Source organism: Enoplosus armatus, chromosome 10 (assembly GCF_043641665.1).
Source record: "Enoplosus armatus isolate fEnoArm2 chromosome 10, fEnoArm2.hap1, whole genome shotgun sequence".
NCBI classification, from domain to species: domain Eukaryota; kingdom Metazoa; phylum Chordata; class Actinopteri; order Centrarchiformes; family Enoplosidae; genus Enoplosus; species Enoplosus armatus.
The window spans coordinates 23,999,947-24,023,332 of NC_092189.1; the positions used below are offsets into that span (position 1 = coordinate 23,999,947).

The 23,386-nt window shown below is 43.4% G+C and overlaps 1 protein-coding gene across 1 annotated transcript in view; it reads left to right on the forward strand.

The window, feature by feature from the left end:
- Positions 1-23,386, forward strand: part of LOC139291518 (protocadherin-1-like) — a 163,779-nt gene that overhangs the window by 17,996 nt on the left and 122,397 nt on the right. Inside the window, exon 3 of the mRNA XM_070913570.1 lies at positions 1,588-3,771. Within this exon, the coding sequence (XP_070769671.1) occupies positions 1,588-3,771 (2,184 nt within the window). The remainder of the gene's footprint in view (positions 1-1,587; positions 3,772-23,386) is intronic.

A 23,386-nucleotide genomic window follows, 5' to 3' on the forward strand; every position in this document is an offset into this window, starting at 1 on the left:
GTGAGAAGATTGACACCACTCTCACGTCTGTACAGTGAACGTATAGCTACAGTTAGCAGCTGGTTAGCTTCACTTAGCATATAGACTGGAAACAGGGCGAAACAGCTAGCATGGCTCTGTCCAGAGGTAACACCCAGCATCTCTAAAGCTCACCAATGAACACATTATATCTTGTTTATTTCCACTGCTCCCAGCCAAGACGTAGTCTAGCACATAACCCCCCATAAAATCTCAATTTATCGTCTTTACACTGTGGTTTTTGCACGGATTAAACAAACAAGATATAGCGTGTTTATTAATGAGCTTTAGGGGTGCTGGCAGGTGGATTTTGTAACCTTTGGACAGAGCCAGACTAGCTGTTTCCAGTTTTTGTGCCAAGCTAAGTTAACTGGCTGCTGCCTGGAGCTTAATATTCATCCCACAGACATGAGAGTGGCATCAATCGTCTCATCTAACTCTTGGCAAGAAAGTAAAGAAGTATTTCCCAAAATGTCAAACTATTTCTTTAAAAACATTGGCATCTCTGCTAGAGTTTGAAATAGATTCATGTGTCCTTGGCCCGAACAACATGAGTTTTATTGTTTGTTTAAATAGGCTGAAATAATCATACCCCACTGGCAGATTTCTTTTTCTTGTTTTTCAAGAAACCAATATTTTTTAGGACTTATGGTTGAGGAGATTATTTTGCTGAGTGCAAGCCTGGCTCAGATTCAGTTCTGCTTTAAAGAAATAATGGCCCTAAAATTTAAAAACCCTAATTACATTACTGCAAGTCCCACGTGAAGTCTGTAGAAAACGCTGAACCAGCAGCACCTGGGACGTTTAAATCAGCTGTTCAACAACTAGTTCATTTAAAACTACACACCGACCTACATCTCCTAACAGCAGCCATGGCATTGAATGAACACAATTAAAAAGTATTAGATGTGTAGATTGAAAGGCGTCCTAACGAGTGCATGCTAAGTGATATTCTGCTGACTGATAGTACCCCCTAATTGACTAATTACCTACATTTACTTTGGGTTTGGGCGTATGAAGCCGGATCGTGGCCGATGTTAGTCTGTCCTCTCCTGTCTCCTAATGGGCCCTGAGGAGCCAGGGCTTTTCTGATAATGAGAGGAACATTAACGTTCACTCATCTGCCCATTAGATGCCAATGACCCGCTGCATGGCTGTTAGATGTTGTTGTGTGGGTGTGTGCACTCAGCTTTGATCGTCTGTTATGTTTCACACACAGCAGAAAACCTCCACCCCTCAGGAAAACACAAAGGGCTTTGTGGTGTTGCATTAGTAATGGTCCTTCTCTTTGTAAGTCAAACAATCTAAATAATCATCAAAATGTAACTGAGGCTGTAATGGAAATACAGTGTGTTCAGGCTGCCTGTTACCCCTTAAAGATTCATTTTGACCATGATCAAAAAAAAACAGACTCTTCGTGAACTCTAGACCTAATACTGAAGATTTCCTGTCGGTCATCAAAATGGCGCAAGCCATATGAAAGCCAAAACGTCGTAATTGCTTTTCTTATTTGAACTTGCAGTTGTATTTTCTGCGGCTCCAAACTGACTTTTTTTTTTGTCCTTGTAGGTCAGAGCCAACGACGCAGACACCGGCACCAACGGAGAGATCGACTACAGCCTCCATCAGGCATCGGAGACTGTCCAGAGGCTTCTGCGCATTGACCGCTCTACAGGCATAATCTACGTCAAGGGCCTGGTGGACCGCGAGGAGGAGAACTTCCTTAAGTTCTTTGTGGTTGCCAAAGACCGTGGACCCAACTCCAAGAGCTCCAAGGTCCTGGTGACCATCAACGTCAGGGACCAGAATGACAATGCACCGGCCATCGAGATCCGTGGTATCGGCTTGGTGACACACCATGACGGCGTGGCCAACATCTCTGAGGACATGCCCATTGGCACACCAGTGGCGTTGGTCCAGGTGTCTGACCGTGACGAGGGGGAAAATGCGGTGGTTACCTGCGTGGTTGCCGGTGACGTCCCATTTCAGCTCAGACCTGCAAGCGAGTCAGCCAACGATCGGAAGAGGAAATACTTCCTGCAGACTACTACCCTGCTGGATTATGAGCGTGTTAAGGATTACAGGATTGAAATTGTTGCTGTGGATTCTGGGAACCCGGCCCTGTCCAGCACCAACTCCCTCAAAGTCCAGGTCACAGACATGAACGACAACACGCCAAACTTTTCCCCTGCCATGCTCGAGGTTGACTTTGCAGAGGGCAACCAGCCAGGTGACATGGTTCTGGATGTCGCGGCGACAGATGCAGACAGCGGCACCAACGCAGAGCTGGCCTATAGCATCATCGAGGTCTCGGCCACCAGGCTCTTTGAAATTGATGCCAATACAGGAGAGGTTCGTGTGAAAAATCTGCTCGACAGGGAAGAGACGGATCGTTATGAGTTCCGTGTGGCAGCAGCAGACAAGGGCGTTCCTAGCAAAACTGGCACAGCTACAGTGGTGATTAATGTTCTGGACCGCAATGACAATGACCCCAAGTTTATGCTGAGTGGCTACAGCTTCTCTGTCATCGAGAACATGGCTCCGCTCAATCCTGTTGGCGTAGTGACCGTCACTGATGCCGATAATGGTGAGAACGCCCGAGTGAGGCTGTTTGTGGAACCGGACAATGGCAAGTTTGTCATCCAGAACGGCACGGGAACCATCCTGTCCAGCATCTCCTTCGACCGTGAGAAGGAGAGCACCTACACCTTCCGCCTGAAGGCCGTGGATGCTGGTGACCCGCCTCGATCCTCCTATGTGGGTGTGACCATCAATGTCCTGGACGAGAATGATAATGCCCCTTATGTCACCAAACCTGCTAACTCTTCCTACACATACATGTCACCTGTCACCCCGCCAGACACCCGTGTGGAGGTGGTAGAGGCTGAGGACATTGACTCTGGACCAAATGCTGAGCTGGTTTACACCATCACAGGTGGCAACCCGTATGGTCTGTTCCACATCTCTCCCAACAGCGGGGAGATCACACTGGCACAGGAATTCACTGGCAAGCACAATGGGCTTCACCGCCTGGTGGTGAGAGTCAGTGATAAAGGCAAACCTCCCCGCCACACCACCGCCCTGGTCCACGTTTTTGTCAACGACACCAAGTCAAATGTCTCCCTCATCGAGGCGCTGGTGGGACACAGCCTCTACACTCCTCTGGACAGGGACATTGCCGGAGATCCCAACTACGCTCTTGCTCAGCGCAGCAACATCCTGTACGGCAGCCTCGCGGGTATTGCTGGTGTGATTCTGGTCATTGTAGCAGTGGTGGTAATCAGACACCGACTGCAGAAGGACACCAAAAGTGGCTACCAGGCCGGCAAGAAGGAGAGTAAGGACCTGTACACTCCCAAGCAGGGCCCCAAAAATGGCAAAGGGAAAAAGAGCAAAAAAGGAAAAGCTCCCAAACCGGCCAAGCCACTGGAGGAGGACGAGGAGGCCAGCCTGCAGAAAGGCCTCAAGTTCAACCTCATCAACGACAACGTCAACGACAGTCCCAGAATCCACCTGCCCCTTAACTACCCGCCGGGAAGCCCCGACCTGGGCCGCCACTACCGCTCCAACTCCCCCCTACCCTCCATCCAGCTGCAGCCACAGTCGCCCTCTGCCTCCAAGAAGCACCAGGCCGTTCAGGACCTCCCCGCCACCAACACCTTCGTGGGAACGGGCGACAACAACTCCACAGGCTCCGACCAATATTCGGATTACAGCTACAAGGCCAACCCGCCCAAATACAGCAGCAAACAGGTAGGAGACTACGCAAACACGGCTATGTACCAAAGGGACATTTATTGGACCAACCGGGTGTGGTAGTCACGCTGGGACTTATTTGGCACTGCCAATATTCTTCCACCAAAGCTGCACTGATTCCCCTGCACAGCACCCACTTCCAAACGGCCGTTATCCCTTTTATTTTTGGTTTGGTTGTGTTTGCCATTTCTGTTCTGTTCAGTTTTTGGTTTTCACCTCCACATGGACACCACAATATTCACACCATGAAGGATTACATAAGGGATAGATCAAATATGGGCTTACCAATATTTATCTGCTGATAATTGGTGACCGTAACCCCCAAAATGAACTCTGTTGATCCAGAACATGGAGGGTTGTTTTTATACTGTGTATTTGTATTGGGTTTTTTTCATGTTCATGTTCCACAATCACACGTTAAAATGTACAGTATTTAATTAAGACTTCCTGAAATATAAAAGCACAAGATAGTTACAAGAAGATGATTTACAAAGAATCCTGAATAATCGGTTCACTGTTGATATTGGGAATCCCATATGGGTCTATCCTTAGCTTCTATATGTTTTTCCATTGTTTTATTTGTGTTTAGTTTCACCTTTTCACGGTGGGTTAAATTAAGGAGGTTATGAGTTTCTCCTTTTTTTATTATTCACAAGTGTTTTGAATCTGGAGTTCTTTGCGGGACCACTGAAAGGTTCACGTTGACATCCTCATTAAGTCTGAATGTGTTTTTCTTTCTCTTTTCTTTTTCTTTTTTATTTTCTGAAGAGCTGACTCGAGGTTTAGAGCTGCTCTTTATGGCCGGATCAGCTTGTTGAAGTGTGACAAAGAGTGACTGTGAATTCCTGAGTTAGTTTTTTTTTTCTTTCTTGGTACCCATTTTTATTGTTTCTTGGCTTTCTTCGGCCAGGAACTAGACTGGCTGAGCAGCACTTTAGAGTGTTTCCATCCAGTTCAGACCAATTTAAGGTAATTTCAGCTCGGTCAGGAAGCCAAGCAGTGAAGAAAGAAAGGAAGAAAGAAAGAAAGGGAATAAGACGTCAGAGGCAGGGAGGGTTGTAAAAAGCCACTACACTATGAAGGAAAAGGTACACTAAGACAAAATACAACCATTTCTTAACCTCCGCACCTCCTGTCAGCTCAGCTGAAGTACGACTTTTAATTTTGCCGTGTTCCCAATCACCAAGGTTTAAAAGTCAATTGTTTGCACAGATTAATGGCAGGTAATTTTCCAGGCGCCCACTTTCGCCTTCTTTTACCCAGAGTGCCTTTCTCTATTCTATTTAATGTTAAAAAAGGGGGTTGTGGGTGGGGGGGGGGGTGGGGGGTGGAGATGAGGGCCATTAGCTGCGTGATGGTGACGAACTTTCACGCTGCATCGGCTGTTTTTCGTGGCGTCACGTTGATGGACTTTCGGCTGTGAAATTGAAAATGTCACGTGCACTGTGAAAACCATGAAGACAATCACACTGAGGTGTCGTAGTGATGTTCAGACTGTACATATATGTGAACGACATGTCAAATATTTGGTTTTGTTTTGTACTTTTTCATCTGCTGTTTATGTTGCAACATTATTGTGTGTCGTGTGTGTGTGCTTAACACGGGCATTTCATTGTTCTCCCTGCTTTCTAAAGACTTGTATACAAACCATCTAAATACCTGTACCAAAGACTCACACACACACACACACACACACCTGCATATCCACTGTCATCACCATCACATATATGGAGCCGTGTTTCCTTGTTTGGTTTGTCTAGCAGAGTTCCTGCTGGTGTTAAGCAGCTAGCTAGCGCCCCTGCTGGGTTAATATTTAGCTTGTTAGCACCTGAGCTCACAGGCGTCACACTTCACAGAGTCGAGTCGGATTTAAAGCCACACGTCATCGTATCAACTCCACCACACACCTGCTCAGTCATGTTCTCTTCTTCTCTGGGGAAATACATGTACAGTATTTTTCTTTTTTTGTTGTGTTTTTTACAGCTTAAAGCCAGATTTTATTTCAATAAACATGTTGCTTAAATGTTAAAGTGCCGCTCTCTGTGCATTCACTGGTTGGTCAAAGTCACAAACTGGAACTGGGAACAGTGGGTTCACTGGTTAGAGGTACAGTATTCCATTTTCATTTCCATCCTTCACACATGGAGAGAAAATGTATGCAGTGCACGTTTACAGCAAAGAATACATATTTAGTCCAATTTAGATTAAAATAAATAAATATTGAATGAATAAAGTTACTTTATACAGTGGATGTTTTATACACATCTGTTGATGGATAAGATTAGATAAACTATTGATCCACTCAAGGAATTCCAAGAGTCACAGCAGACGATAAGTAACTTTTAAAAAACATACACATGGTTTATATATTATGTTTAGACTTATTATTATTTGTTATGTATTGTTCTGCAGTAACAGTGTTTTCCAATAAATGTACCTTCTTGTGGCAGTGGTGACCTAATGGTTAGAGGAGCAGGCTCCTGGCGGACAGATGGCCGCCGGTTCGAACCCTGGATCACAGGCTCTCCCTCGTTACCACAGCGTCTGTTGGAGCAAGGCCCTTGAACCCCAACTGCAGGGGCTGATCAGGGATCAGTAGATCAGACAGCTTTCAAGTGTGAAAACTGTCAAATATAAGTCTTAAACCAAAAAGGAGGAGATTTCAAATTTCAGTTTGACTTCATTAGCGATGCTCTGAGGCCCAAAACAATACGTTTTCTCTTCATCAGTCACATGAACACATTCACCATTTTGTCTGTCACTTGAAGTTTACAGCTGCCTACCTGTTGGCATGCGGCCTACACACACACACACACACACACACACACGTACACTTTCGACTTTGAACCTGCAGAGATGAGATCAAAACAACACGGAGCAGGTGCTGAACCTGCTGGGGTCAAAGGTCAAATATCACTCAGAAACAGTTATTAGCAGCCAAGAGTGACGAGGTCAGGGGTTAATGAGCCCCCCCCCCGCCCGACTCCTCCTCCCGACAGGACTCCACATTAACAGTCTGGCAGCGTCCTTCCTGCTTTTACGCTGACCAACTCTGCTGTCTCTATGGTAACACAACGACCTGTGTGTGTGTGTGTGTGTGTGTGTGTGTGTGCTGACTCATAGTACTGACCCCCTCCACCTCCCCCCTCCCTCCATCCAATCCAACACAATCCCTCCTTCTATGGAAAGCTCTGCCCTTTGAATGAAGAGAGATGAAGAGAGATGTGTGTGTGTGTGTGTGTGTTGCCTGTCATTCAGTTTATATAAGCTCTGAGCTCTGAGTGTTTGTTTCTCTCTCCCACATACCGACTATGATTTCATGGATTGCAACAGCCTGAGTTGCATATTTCCATGTAAACAATCAACGTATCTCAGTTTTAGTTCCATTACTAAAGAGTCTCTTAGACATTTATACCCTTTTACAGTTTTAAAGTTCAGATTTTTGGCATCGACAGAGATGATGTATGGATATAAGCTCTGGGAGTTCAGAGATTTCAGAAACAGGAGAGGAAAACGTTTCAAGCCACACATTTGAAACATTTGATAAAAAACTGTATACACTTACAACGCATTGTGGCCTCATATCACGGCGCCTATCAACTGTCTGAAGGAGAACAGGAGGCTGCAGCCTGTTGTCGCAGCCACCACGTCATCCAAATCTGCATTTTTTCCCTTCTGTTGTTTCCTGAGTTTGATTCATAATCTGTTGCACACAACCGGTACGGCTGCGGCTTCTGAGCATTTTGCTCTACAAGTCAACAAACGGGCTAAAGGCTTGTAGGGGAACATTAGTTTGGCTGAGATCTAAAAGGCCTCAGCATACTTCAAAGCTGGGATCTAGGGATGACTCTGTCAGTCTGTCGGTCGGTCCACCACTTTGATCCAGACTGAAATATCTCGACAACTATCAGATAGGTTGCCATGCAATTTTGTACGGACATTCATGAGCCCCGTGAAGTACCATCATCAAATCACAACATTTAACAGCATCTGAAACCTCCTTCCTGGCGGTGGAATCAGGCTGAATCCCACAGTATTTAGAACTTTACCAAACGGCCACAAAAAGGTATTTAGAGGCTTTAGACGCTGTTCGACAAACCAATGATCACCTAATTTGAAGCATGCTGACAACAAACAACAACGCGGTGACACAATGCAGCCCTCTTGCTCAGTGCTGCGGGGGTGGTGACGCAGGGCTGTCCAGATTTTCTTGAATTTTTTTGCTTTTTTGTGAAATACTGGATGTTTTTACCTCCTCCGGCTGCAACAAATCCTTCAGAAGACACAACACAAATCGATCTTTGGTTAAAGTGGTTCACAACTCGTGTTTATACTTTAGCTTGAGATAAGAAGATTGGGAACCACTAGTCTAGCATAAAAAAAATTCTCCTTGAGGTATGGGCAGCCACAATAACTATCAGACCATCAATCTGCTTTCATAAAATTTCACTTCCATCCATGCCAACTGCTTGGATGAAATTATAAACATCCAGTAAAACGACACAGAAACACACAGGACAGTAACTCCATCGAAAAGGCGTTTTCCATTTCACTGGACCTGCTAATGTTCACACTGAACCCTCATTATCGGTTTGCCCGGCTACACTTTCACTCCATGAAATGATTACTGATTTAAAGCAGGTGTTTTTAATCAAAAACACATGGTTCTGCAGTTTGACAGACAGAGGACTTCCTGTCTCTCTGCAGTCCGGCTCACTCGTCAGAAAAAGAAACTGTAATGGCGACCATTAGCTGGCCGGCTAGAAGCTTTTTCTCCCCAGAAAATTACAGTAATTTCACTTCAGCGGCTAAAAATGTAGCCAGGCAGGGACAGAGTGTCTGTCATCAGTGAGACGCAGCTGAGAGGACGGCGTGAAGTACAAATACTCTCACTGTACTCAGATGTTACAGCTACTGCTGGAAACATCTATTACTTTCAAATAATGAGGACAGCTTTTAGTCTTTACTTGATCACCTGTACTGTCTTCTGGATGCAGCCAGAGAGCAGATTCTCTCCTCCGATGATTCGCTGACCCTCGAGGTTTTCAAAGAACGTGAGCAGAGTATGCAGGTACGCCGAGTGATGTGAGGACAGAATGAGTGGCAACTGTTCTGAATACACAGTGTTAGTCACAACTCCTGCTGTAGCCTTGTGGACCACTTGGACCAGTCGCAGCAGTGCAGCAGCAGTGGCTCTTTTTGACTGCTAGAACTTTCTACGAAGAAGCATTTTCAAGAACTTTACCTGCATTTTGATTATTTGAACCTGGGACCCCAGATGTCTGTCAGTTGGTCCACTACTTTGGTCCAGACTGAAATATCTCAACAACTACTGCATTGCCATGAACTTATGTTCCCCAGAGGATGAATTTCAAGAGCTCTGGTCATCTTTCAAGTTTCATCAGCCGTTTATGTGTTTAGTGTCAATTAGCAAATGTTAGCATGTTAACAAAGTGAGCTAAGATGGTGAACAAACATCAACATGTTAGCGTTGACGTTGTGAGCATGTTAGTATGCTGGTGCAAGCAAGCTAACATGGCTGTAGACACTCTGTCTTGTTTTCAAGACATTTAAACTTAAAAATCAATACAGATAAAGAGAGAAATTAAAGTCAACTTTTCTGCTAAGAGCTTCAAAATGTTCAGAAGACATCATCAGCAGGTCGGAGAGACGAGTATCTTTTCTTTTTGACATTTTCATTCTCTTTTCCCACCTTTTCCATCGTCCACAAACACATCACACATGACTTCATGTTGTCATGTCAGACAATTACATCTGATTTGTTTGATTATGTTTTCATTTTGTCTGAGTTATCCAGTTCTGTCCATTACTACAGCTGCATGTAATGAATGAATGAATGAATGAATGAATGAATGACCAGCAGTTTGGTGGTTAAAGTAGCAGCGTTGTCGTAGTTTATACTCCACAGGTTAGAACAGGTATGATGGAGAGATGGAGATACATCTCTCAGTATCTCCAGTGTTGAACGTTTAGGGGGTGGGGGGGGGGGGGGTACCTGGGCACAAAGGGGCCATTGTAACACACACACACACACACACAAGACCCACGTTAGTTTTCCGAAAACACACATTCCTGAACATGGACGTCACTCAGCACAACATAATCCCCTCAGCCCTCTGTGTGTGTGTGTGTGTGTGTGTGTGTGTGTGTGTGTGTGTGTTTTGCCATGTTTGTGTGTGTGTGTTTGTGTATATACTAACAGACAGGGTGTGTTAGACAGGTCGAGCTTCTTCGTACTTCCACCTGAAGCTGCAAAGTTAGACCTCAGTTGAAATAAAAAACACCTCAATTTGAATTAAATGGAATTATTCTAAAAGACGTTTACGTCCAGTTCTACTTGAAAGAGCTGCTTTAAACTCTGATGGCAAGCAAAGTCGGCAGAGATACTTCTCTGACTGTAAAACCATAATAATCATAATAATTGATGATATAACGTGTGTGCGTCATCACAAATTACATCAATGAGTCCTGGGTTTGAGAAAAAACAATCAGCACACAAAAGGCAGAAATTTACATTTTATATTGTATGGCTGCCTGATCAGGAAGCCGCTGCCATTCGAACCTGTATTTGTATTAAACACTAATGTCCCTGTCGTGTTGTTGTTGACAGTGACAGTGTGACAACAGAGCCACATTAGCTGTGTGGTCTCCACCTTATCTACAAACATGGACACATGTCTTGTGTTGTGCCCAGACTTGTTTCACAAACTGCCAAACTAATATCCACCAGGTTAAAGTGGACTGACAGCCTCAGTTTGCAGGTTTAGATTCTTCAGTATCACCGCTAACAAAACTCTTGTCTGTCCTGAGATACATTAACGTTTGAGTTTCTTGGCTTGGAAAGTAAAGGAGCATTTATGATTATGATTTTTTTTACTTTCTATACAATTGAAAATCACTTTGTCGTGACTTTTGGAAGAAGAGATGACTTTTGTGATTTTAACTGGACTCATTTCAGGTGGTTTCAGTTGATTTTTAGCCATGCTAGCGCTAGCAAGGCTCTGGGGATGGCAGTGTGATGAATTTAGTACAAACATTCATGGTCCCCTCAGGATGAATTGTAATAACTTTGTCGACCCTTTGACTTTACATCTAGCGCCATCATCAGGTCAACATGTTAATGTGTCCAATTCTTTGGTTTATGACCAAATACCTGCAGGACTAATGACTTCATCAGCCTCAGCTGGACTGGTGTTTAGTGCTAATTAGCAAATGTTAGCATGCAAACACACTAAAGTAAGATGGTGAACATGTTAAACATTACAGCTGCCAGACATGAGTATGATAGTACTGTCGTTATGAGCATGTTAGCATGCCCACATTAGCATTTAGGTCAAAGCAGCACAGAGCTGCGAGCATGATGTAGACTCACGTTCTTGTTTCCTGCTAAAGGTTTAAAGGATATATATATATATATATATATATACTGTATACAGCTACTTGTTTCATTCAGAATGAAAACCATTTGTCTGACGTGACTTCAGTAGTATAAAGAAGCAGAAAGTAGAAACACTCAAATAAAGTACAAGTACCTCAACATGTTAGTTGAATATAGTACTTGTGTAAATTAATAGAACAGGAGGAAAAAGAATATGTGTGAAATATGAAATCTTCTGTGCCTTGATTCTTTTGTTCTGATGCAGCAGTTTATTTTAACCGATCTATAGAGAACCTTGAGAACCGTGAAGGAACTCCTTCAGCCTCCTATTCAGCCTCTCTCTCCATCTCTGTCTGTCTCTGTCTATCTCGGTCGCCCCCTCAGGGCTGTGATTGTGTTTGAGCCACTGAGACGGCTCAATACAAAGATCAGCGTGTGTGTGTGTGTGTGTGTGTGTGTGTGTGTGTGTGTGTTTTACTTTTATGTGGAGCCAGAAATCAAAAACACAAGAAACATAATTTTGTTAGTGTGTGTTTTCATGTGTGTTTTCATGTGTGTGTCTGTGTGTGTGTGTGTGTTGTCTTGCCACCTGCTCCTACAACACAAGCGAAGTGGAACGGAAACCTGCCTGAGGCTTCACACACACACACACACACACACACACACACACACAAAGAACAAAACAGACGAGTGACAGTAAATGCAGGCATGGAGAGAGGAGGAGGAGGAGGAAGATGAGGAGGAGGAGGAGGAGATGAAGGGGAGCACAAAACACTACACATATCGCCATGTGTGTTAGTTGCTTGTGTGTGTCTCAAACAGGGCTGGTAGCAGGTGGTATGACTCAGGAGAGGAGGAGGTCGCTGCCCTCCGCCACACACACACACACACACACACACCTGTAGGCGGGGTCAGAGGTCAGATGCTGTACAGCTGCTCTGTACACTGGGCTGCTGAACTCTGTCTGTCTGCAGGAAAACACACACACACACACGCAGGCAACATGGCTGCTTGTTGTTAGCAGCAGCAGCTGTACAGATGCTGCTAACATTAATGCGCTCACAGTGTGACAGCGCTGTGTCGAAGACGAGCAGCAGAACAGAAATAAAGAAAACAGGAACAGGGTTTGGTTTAGATTTAGATTTTATTGTTTCAGATTCTGGTACTAATTTAATCCTGTTTTTTGTCATATTATTTAGTAGAAAAGGGAACAAAAAATATGCTCAATGTAAAATCCTGTTCTGTTTTCAGCAGATTTAAGTCACTTTAACATCTTGGCATGTTGGAAATACGTTCACTCTTGTTTATCAAATGAAATGTGTCATTCTTTTAGGTAAAGACCTCATATGGTGAAGAGAAGCTCAACGTTTACTTCAGATCATTAATAAATGGACCTTTGAGTTTTTATACCAGGCTGGTGACAGACAGGTGACATGTAGACGGAAGCTCAACAGGTCCAAAATTCATGGCAGGAATGTTATTTTAAGCAAGATATAGTAGTTGTAGTAATATTAGTAGTGACAACAATAGCAGTACAGTACAGTGCTTGAAGTAGTAGCAGTTCTACTCACAGAAGCAGTTCCAATAACAGTATCAGTATCAGTACCAGTATCAGTAGTAGTTCCACTGGCAGTAATAGTATCAGTAGTACAGTATTTTCAGGAACAGAGTGCAGTAATTTGCAGCAGATGCTAAGTGACAATCAGGACTGTCAGCAGGGAGAGAGAGAGAGAGAGAGAGAGAGTACAACTCGAGGTGTTAAAGGACCTTCTGCCAAGTGTACAGTCACTGGCAGTCGCCGCAGAAACCGCCTCCGTCTGCATCCTGACTGACAGGTGACGGCGAAGGAAGTGACAGCTAACGGAGAGAGAGACAGAGAGAGAGAGAGAAAGAGAACCCCCCCCCCCCCCAAGATCCTGGTTCTGCTCGAGCTCTCTGCCTGTTAAGTTTTTCCTTGTTGCCGTGTGGCTGCTCATGGTGGGACCTGTTGGCTCTCAGTGAAACGTGCCCTGACATAACCTCTGTCATGATTTGGCGCGATATAAATAAAACTGAATTGATGATGACTTCATCAATCAATCAGGAGATAAACATAATAAGCAGCAGCTCTTTCCTTCCTTTTCTTATTTGATTATGACGACATCCTCGTCCAGTAATTGATCATTGATTGGAGGCTGTGGTCTGTTGTGCTCCTCTCTTTACAACTTCCTGTTTGGTGTTTACATCCTGTGGCTCTCTCTCTCCCTCTCTCTCTGACAAGAAGAAGTAGAACCAGTGAGCAGAGCTGCAGCCTCCATCACTGTCTGCCTGCGCTCTGATGTAAACTCAAACATTAGAGAAGCGCAGCAGCAGCAGCAGCAGCACATTCAGACACTCTGAGGCGTCGCACTGTTAGCATGCTAGCTGCAGGATTCTGGACACACATCCGTCAGTCTACAGCGTGGGCGTGACAGACGCTGGTAAAAGGTTAATGAACTTCAACAGCGTTTTGTTGGTCCACCAGTAGTAGCAGTGGTAATATTAACAGGAGTAATATTAGCAGTAACACCAGTAGTAGTATGTGTAAGTGGTAGTGCCAGAAGTAGTAGTTCCATAAGTAACAGTATCAATAGTAGTTCTACTAACAGGTGTAGTATCAGTGTAAGTAGCAGGTCCTCTAAGAGTACCAGCAGTAGTTCTCTAACAATAGTAGTATCAGTAGAAATATCAATAGTAGTACAGAAGTAGTTCCACTAAGAGGAGTAGTATTAGTACAAGTAGCAGTAGAAATATCTAGTAGTAGTAGTTCCACTGGCAGTTATAGTATTAGTATCTGTGATAGTATCAGTGTCAGTAGTAGTACAGCAGTGTCATCATCAATCTCATTTTCATCTTCATCACCATCTTCACCCGAGTCATCAGTTTATTCTACATCTTCATCGTTCAACTGATGAAGACGATGAAGAGCCAGTAAAAGGACCTTGATCATTTCATCAGTCATGAGAATCTATTTGTGATGGGTGACTTTGGGCTGCATAACTAATCATTTCTCATCATCTTCATCACCGGACTCATCTTCATCATCCTCCTCCTCCTCGTCGGCTCTCAGCCCGGCAGGATTTTCACACTCTGCCGACTGCAACCATAAAGACAGTTTTTTACCTTTGTGCTACTTTATATGTCTCCGTCTCACCGACACACACACACACAGTGACACACACACACACACAGTGACACACACACACACACACACACACACACACACACACTGGGACGCCCTCTGCCCTCGTCACGCTCTGCCCTGCAGGGTCCAGGGATTTTATGACTGGCAGAGGTGTGTGTATCTTAGTGCGTGTGTGTGTGTGTGTGTGTGCGTGTGTGTGTGTGTGTGCGTGTGTGTGTGTGCGTGTGTGTGTGTGTGTGTGTGTGTTGGTTAACTGCTTCAGCGCTGAGGCAGAAAATGACGCAGCGGTCGGCTGAGCTCAGAGAGGTTTTATAGAGCTAAAGGGCGTCCATCTTTCCTTCTTTTATTTCCTTCCTGTTCTTTTTATTTCCTCTTTCTTTCCTTCTCTCCTTTCCTCTGTCTCCTCCTTCCATCCTTTCTTCCTTCCTTTCTCATTTCCTTACCTGTCCTTCCTGTTCTTTTTCTTTTCTTTTCTCCCTCTTCTTCTCCTCCATCCTTTATTTTGCTTCTATCTATTCTCCCTTCTCTTGTTCTTATACCTGCTTTTTCCTTTCCTGCTCTCCTTCCTTACCTTTTTGCTTTCCTTTCTCATTTCCCTACCTTTCACGCTGCTCTTTTCTTTTCTTCTTTTTCCTCAATCCTCTTCTCTCTCCTCTACTTTACTTCTCCTCTTTCTTTCTCCTTTTCCGTCTCTCTCATTTCCTTTCTACAGTTCATTCTTCTCTCTCCTCCTCTTCCCTTCCTTTATTCGCTCCTACTTACCCATTTTCTTCCTTCCTTCCTTCCTTCCTTCCTTCCCTCCCACCTTCTCTCTGTCTGTCCTCTGGTTTTTATTTAACATGGCCGCCTCGTTCTTCACCTTGAATCACCTCTCCTTCCTCCGCTCAGACTGTGGCGATGAGATAAGAGAGGGAGAGAGAGGGAGAGATATGTTGTCGTTCTTTACGAGGCGTTTTCTCTCCGTATCACCTGAAGTGTCTGTTTGGATGGGAAACACTCGTCTCCTCTCTCCTTCCCCCTCTCTCCCCCTCTCTTTATCTCTCTCTCTCATCACCTCTCTGCCTTTATCTCCTCCACATTCCTCTTCCTCTCACTCTGCACTCACTTCCTCCTCCTCCTCCTCCTCTTCCTCCTCTTCCTCCTCTTCCTCTTCCTGGTTGCACTTTGTGGAGTCTCAAGTCAACTTTAATATTAACCCAGAAACATCAGCTATAATAGAAACACTGACAGGGATCATTTTACTGCACTAGCAGTACTTTTACTTTGATACTTTAAGTAAATTCTGCTAATAATGCTTCCATACTTTTGTTTAAGGAAGGTTTGAATGCAGGACTTTTTTGGCTATTAGTACTTTTACTCAAGTAAAGTATTTGAATACTTCTTCCAACACTGGATATGGATACATGTGTTTTCAGTGTGTTCGTTGTATTAATATTTCATGTGTGGGATCACTGAGTTCAGTTTGCAGTGCAGATCTTCACTCAAGCATTTAAGGAAGGCTTCAGTCAGGTCCTCAAATGCAGCACTTCAGCGTGTTAGCATGCTCTCAGCGCGTGTGTGTGTGTGTGTGTGTGTGCGCGCTCAGTGAACAGCTGTTTCTCTTTCTCTCTAATCCTCTGGCTGACCTCAGCTCGCCATCTTTCATTTCATCTTTTCTTTATTTTAATTTCACTTCAATCTATTTTATTGGTGGAAACGAGAGATTTCAGAATTGAAAACAATATATTTTAATACAAAAGACTAAACACACTAAACTAAAACATGAGAAACCAGGACCCTCCCTCTGTCTCTGTGTGGATTAGTGGCTCGTCCTAATCTCTGGAGGTTAAATTACAGGATTGAGGTCGGATGTTAACACACAGCTCCACATCTGTGACTTTTTCTTTGCTTTTTCTTTTTCTTCTGCTTCTTTCTTTCTTTCTTTTTTTTTTGGAGGGGAGCTGAAAATTTCCCAGAAGGTTTGCGTGAATCCTGTTAAAGCCGCTGCAGAAGCTCAGAAACAGAAAATAACAAATCTGTTCTGCGTCGTTGTTTGTCGGACAGCAGCGCTCATGTTCTCTCTTCAGCTGCTGTCAGAAACCAAACGAGCAGAGCAGCTTCTTAATGTTCATTTCCAAAAGAACACAAAACGAAAAGCCAGCAGACAGTTTATCGGCTCAGACACACTCTGCCAACTCCGACGACGCACGACACATCAACAAACAACATCATCAATATGTGAAATAATCAATAATGATTTGTAGTGTTACAGTTAATAAACAGGAAGATATTTCTGGCAGACTGCGTTCCCTTCGCTAACAGCATTATTAAATGATGTGCTGGTTTCCAAAAGGCTGGAAATGATAACTGAAAACAGGAAATGGCCAAAAGTATGTGGACACATAATCATTGCAGCTGTATGTGATGGTTTAACATGTGATTGACAGAATGTAGACTGGGGTGTCTACATACTTTTGGTCATATAGTGTATAAATATCTTATTCAAAACTACAGTGAGCAGCTGTTTCAGGAAGTCACGGAGCCATTTTAACAAATGAAACTATATATTTGTGAGTCGTATTTAAAGATTTATGTCAGGGACCAATGAGCCTCAGACAGGAAGTCAGAAAGTATTGAGAGACACGTTGTTGGTTTTGGTATTTTCATGGGATTTATCGTCAATGCAAGACACGTCAGACAGAGCTGAAACAATGAATCGATTAATGTACAACTTTTTAGATAATTAACTAATAGTTTCATCTATTTTCCAACTAAAATATTAACATTTCACTGGTTCCAGCTAAATGTGACTATTTGATGCTAATGTTTATGAACTGAGTATTGTTTGGTTTTGACTGTTGGTCGTATTTGGGAAATTGTGACGGTCATTTTTCACTTTATTCTGACATTTTAAAGACAAAACGATTAATCAGGTAATCGAGAAAATAAATGGCAGATCAGAAACAGCTTTCTTGGCCAAGTACGTGTTTACATACAGGGATTTGACTCCTTGTTGTTTTTCATTGCGACTTTCATTGAACTATTATGTACACAGATTAATTAACTATTTTTATGTATAAAATGAAAGTACCATCATTGGGTTCAGTAAAAAGTACTCTGGTTTATAAAGTGAAAATTTAAAAAACTTAAAAGTAAAAACTGTGTTTTGTACAAAATAAAAGTTCCTTCTTCTGGATTAATAATTCTGTTTAAAACATCCCTGGTGGAGTTAAAAAGAAAGAAAACTTGTGGGATTGGACCTTCACTTCACCTCAAAAGACCAAAATCTGACTTAAATCAGCTTCCAGAATTATCAGAGGAGAAAAGAGGCCGAGCAGCTGCTGAATCTTGATCCATTTTTAATCTACAACCGCCGGTTTGAAAGTTTCTTAATGAGATTTGGGAGTTTGAAGAGTCCACTGTGAGAGTGTGTGTGTGTGTGTGTGTGTGTGTGTTTGTTTGTTGTTCCTTTGTTGACCCCGCCGCTCCCGTCATTCCACTGAAAACAGATAAAGTGATGGAGAGAAATACTGTAGAGGTGGAGAGACAATAGGTGACAACGGAGAGATGAATGGGCTGATGACACACCTGGAAGCCACGCTGGAAACGTCAAACTCCACTCAAACTGTCTGTCACGGCCGCCTGTCAGTGTAGTCATGGTAACGGTGACAGGGAGGCGGGCTGAAACCTTTCTTTGGGAGTTGAGACGTGTTCAGGCAGGCAGGGACACACACACCTCTTCTTCCATCAGTGTTTGCATTACGCTTTGCATACAGCCTGAGGTCATGCAGTGAAGTGTCTCCCTGACAACTGTGTGTGTGTGTGTGTGTGTGAGACAGGTAAAATCCCAGTCCTATACCCTCTCTGGACCTGTCTCCTTCCTATGTCCTCCATCATGGCGTCGGCCCGCCCGGCGGCTCGTTATGTGATGTCGCGGGTGGCCGAGCAGCCAATGGAGCGATCCCGGCAAACTAATAAATAAACACATGGAGAGTCAGCGTGCTGCTGCAGGGGCTGCTGGGTAGTTTGGTCTGACTGATCCACTGTGTGGACCGACTGCTGATCTTCACACTGTGTTCATTTGTCTGCCTGAAATCCCCAAATACTGTTCGTGTTGTTTCCTCTGCCAAAGGAACAGGTTTTACGTAATTTACTGAGAAAAAAAAGCCAAATATTCTTTAATATGAGGATTTGCTGCTTTTGTAAATTGAATATCTTTAGGTTTTTCTCCTATTGGTCGGAGAAATCAAACAATTTGAAGACACCATCTTGTGTTGTGGGAACGTGGGATGAAAATCTTCAACTATTTTAAAGAACCAATAAATCAGGAAACTATAATGAAAATAATCAGAAGTTGCAGACTACAAAATGACAGGCAGCACGAAGCACAACAACACTTTGACAGGCGAATACACTTGTGTTATTAGTACTTCAATTCTTCGAGAACACAAATACTCGTGTCTGAATGTCCCTGGAAGGAATAGGACATTTATAACCTTTTGCCTTTGTCAAAGAAACATGTAAAAAACCCAAAATCAATTTAAGGGGAAATATTGGCTGAAGAGACACAGATTTATATTTTGTATGTTAGTGTTCTCTGTCCAAATATGTCCTTCAATCATCAAGCATGTGTTGGTCCAGTCATAACTATAATAATAACTCTTAAATATAATAAATATTTAATAATAAATCCATATAGCATTTTCCCAAACAAAAGTTTTGAAACAGAACAGAGTCAAACAGAAAGGAACAGTAGGCTCTAATATGCAAAAGAAGAGACAACACACACAATTATAAAAGTACTAATGACATAAAAGTAAAGTCGAAAACAAAATAAAATAAAAAACAAAATCAGGGGACAACAGAGTTAAAAAAAGGGAAAAATTTGGTAAAATTGAAAGAAAACCTAAAACAACAAGGTTTTCTCACATCTGTCAGTTCCTACCTCACCGTTTGGCTGATGTAGTACTTCCTGGTCAGCTGGCCAATCAGTGAGCTGGGATGTGGCCACTAAACCAGCATGAGGCGGGCCCTAAACTTTTAAACTTCAGCAGCAAACTGTTACCATAAGGCAGCATAAGGCAGCTAACTGTTACCATAAGGCAGCTAACTGTTACCATAAGGCAGCTAACTGTTACCATAAGGCAGCATAAGGCAGCTAACTGTTACCATAAGGCAGCTAACTGTTACCATAAGGCAGCTAACTGTTACCATAAGGCAGCATAAGGCAGCTAACTTTTACCATAAGGCAGCTAACTGTTACCATAAGGCCCTCCTCTAATTCCACCTAATTTCCAAAAGGACAACGCTGCTGCAGAGGTGAGTAAAGGTGCGTGTGTCCTACTCCTGTCAGGTGGTTAGCAGGTGAGGTGGTTGGTTAGGAGGTTTATTTGTTGATGAGCACGTTGCTTGGCTTGTTACCGTATTAGTTAGCTAAGAGTTTAGCTGGTTAGTAAGCAGGTAAGGTGGTTAGGTAGCAAGATTGGTTAGCTTGTTAGCATGTTAGTTATTATGTTCGTTGGCTCTGGCAAGAGTTTAGCTGGTTAATTAGCGGGTTAGTTGGCAGATTAGTAGACGGGTTAGTTGGTTATCTAGTGTGATAGCTTGTTAGTTAGCAGTCAAGTTGGTTTTTAAAGATGTTATTTAGTAGTTTAGCCAGCTGTTTCGTGATTAAGCTAGCTAGTCAACACAGTGTCTCTGCTCATTAGTTAGGTGAGTTGTTAGGTTAGTAGGTTTGTTGGTTTGCTAGCAGGTCAGCTAGAAAGTGACTTGGTGAGTTACCAGGTTATCTAGCTGGTTTGCTGGTTAGTTAGTAGATGTGCTGTTGTTAGCATGATTGAGCTAGTTGTAAACATGGTGTGTCTGCTTGCTGCTGACTTTAATGTACTTCAATAACTGACAGTCCTGCTGCCTCACACAACATGAAGACACACAAACTGTGTGTGTGTGTGTCTGTGTGTGTGTGTGTGTGTCTCTGTGTGTGTGAGTGTGTGTATATATTTTAGCTTAGCGATTAGCTTTGGTATGAGTGCTGCCTTAGAGAACTACTGAGTGGGTTTAGCATGGGAGAAGTACACTGAGGCTGGAATTAACTAGCTTTACTTTACTGTGTGTGTGTGTGTGTGTGTGTGTGTGTGTCAGGCTGGAGGAGGGATGCCACACTAAATTGGCAAAATGAGGTGTAAATGTCTTGAGGCAGATGAGCTGCCTTTAGTGAGCGCAGCACTGAATATTTCACCAGCAGCTTCAGGAAAGTGTGTGTAACTGTCTGTGTGTGTGTGTGTGTGTGTGTGTGTGTGAGTGTGACTCTCTCTCTATCTCTGTGTATGTGTGTGTGTGTGTGTGTGTATGTGTGCGCACGCTTGGCAGCCACAGCCAATCATCGTCCATCATTCAGTTTTGGTTCTGACAGCTGGAAGAGGCAGAAAGTCCCTAAACGCCTCAGAGAAACACTTAACTGCCTCTACTGCTGAGTGTGTGTGTGTGTGTGTGTGTGTGTGTGTGTGTTGACATTAGAGGTGAATTGTACAGAGTGTAATCGTCTCATTATATTCAGTAATCATCTGCAGCCTGATGTGCTGCTGGATCTACTGACGGCTTTTAACGCCTGAGCTGCTGCTTGACCTTTGCCCTCCCTGACAGAGCCGATAGAGGAGGACGCCCCTGGTTTGACCTTTTGACCTCTGGACTTTTTTTTGTTTTTATTTTATAGACAAACTTGACAAAATGAGAAATTGGCAGGAAATGATGGAAACAACCAAAGACAAAATTACAAAATGGAAAACTTGGCAGGTCGAACACAGCTGTTATTTTCATTTCGAGCCTGCAAACGATGAGCGCATGTAGACAATAAATAAATACATGGATGGACATTTCCAATCTGTCCAGATGAGTTGGCTGTTTTGGCCGGGGGTGAGGGGATGGGTGTGTTATTGAAAGTGGCAACTTCTAAATCTCTCTGGTCGTCCATCCCTGCAGAGAAACAAGGAAAGCCTTTCATTTGTTATAATATGTGTATATAGTTTTGACATTATCCTCTGCGTCTGCCACACAGCTTCATAATCTTTCTGGATTAATTAGGAATTAAATTCATTTTGATTAAGAGGCTAAACCAAATTGGATTTACTACATTAAAACCCTGTGATAGGACCCCACCCCCATCATCTTGTGACTCCTTTGGGTCACAAGATGATGAATGAGATAGAAAAAGCAGAAAAACATTATTCTGCCACACAAATTTCAATTTATTTTCTGCCTCTTTTCTACAACTATAATCATTCTTCAATCGGAGACGTTTTACAGGGAAAATCACTCTTCAGTTGACATGCTGGTGTAAACATACAAACGTCATCTTTAAAACAAACTAAAAAGCCTACTTGCAGTATTACCGTAGTTTTATTGGGTGTGTACTGGGTGCTGTTGATATCCTGTATTGCTCTTTGTACAACAATGAAGCCAAAACTGACAACATGAGGTTTGAATCGGGATCTTGTCGATGGGGACAGCCCTCCTGTAACCGGTTTCCTTGGTTACAATTCTGGTCATATTTAGTTATTAACTTGTAAAATGTAGTATGTAGCTTGTCTGGTTGATGCGGTTAATTTGGAGAAACCTTAAGTCTCAGGTTTCAGTTTGAGTGATTTGGTTGGTTGAAGCTGGGTGTCACATCCATCAGTCTGCCTCAGTCTGCTCTCAGCGAAGAGAGGAAGCCAAAAGAGGAAGAAGAACAGCAGATTTAAATAAGTTAGAAGTTAGCAGCGTGCCTGATTAACTTTAAATGAGCTCTGGTTTCAGGGCTGCACACACTCTCTCGCTGTCCTCAGCTCTTCTTCCTCTCCGCCGTCATCGTCACTCTCAGGCTCTCTGGAATGTTTGTTCGTCTTTTGTCAGGGTGCTGTGACCTTTGACCTTTGACCTCCAGGCTGTCGGTGAGGTGTGATGTTGTTGAGCTGAAGCCGAGAGGTTGTCTTTTTCCGGGCGAGAGACTCAGAAAAAAATCTGGAAGGTGAAAAATCTCTGCTGGTTCATGTTCTGGTTTGATCTCTCACTGGCAGTCATGCAATTTTTATAAAACAGACTTTAAAATGTATAAAAATGTTGTCAAAGTGCTGTAACAACATGCAACTGGGCTCCCCGCTGCTCCCGTAGCTGTTGCATGTGATGAAAGATTGACATCTGTTTCACAGTTGGCAAAAACAACCGAGCCAATCAGAGCTTCTCAGGTGAGATTAAAGGGGAACTCCACCAATTTTCCACATCAAAGTGTGTTTCCAGGTGTTGGGGAGAACCACTGCATATGTGGAAGAGGTAGTATAAAGCCTTTAGTGTCTCCAGAGGGGGCTGTGTGAAGAAGACCACGAGTTTGAAAGTCAAAATAAATCTGTTGGTGTTGAGTGAGCTGACCAGACCTCTGTAGCTCGCTGCTCATCTCTGCTGCAGGCTAGTAGCTCCAACTTCCTGGTGATAAACTTTATGGGTAGATGAGGAGTGTCTGGACGTGCCATTAAGCAGGTGACCAGCATGCAGTGGATTGTGGGATACTGAGGGCCGCAGGATTATCAGGATGAGACTGCTGTGTTGTCCTCAGTGTTGTCTCGGGCTGAGAGAGGAGCTGCTAACCAGTCAGAGCGGTGGTTAACTTTTCCTCATAAACCTTTTTTTAATTAGAGATGAATGTGAATGAAGTTCAAACAGCTGTTGGTAAAACTGCACAGCCTTTGGTGAAAAGGAAAACGAGGATGTATTTTAGAGAATAACGGCAGTTGTGCTAATTTGTCTTCGAGGAGTTTTTACGATTTTATTTTAAAAGTGATGACACTACAGCGTTGCCTGTTGCTGATTGGTCCTGAGACAGACTGCAGCATTAGCAAGGGAAAGATGTATTTATGGCTGTCGTCTTGTTTATAGTCGTTCCTCGACCTCTTCCTATTAATTATTTTCTTCCTCCTCCTCCTCCTCTCATTATCCGCCCTCTCTAATAATCCCTGTGCTGTCTGTCTATATGAATATTGAATCTCTACAGTAAACAGCAGGATTGATCAGTCAGTGACTGAGTAAACTCCGCAGCGCTT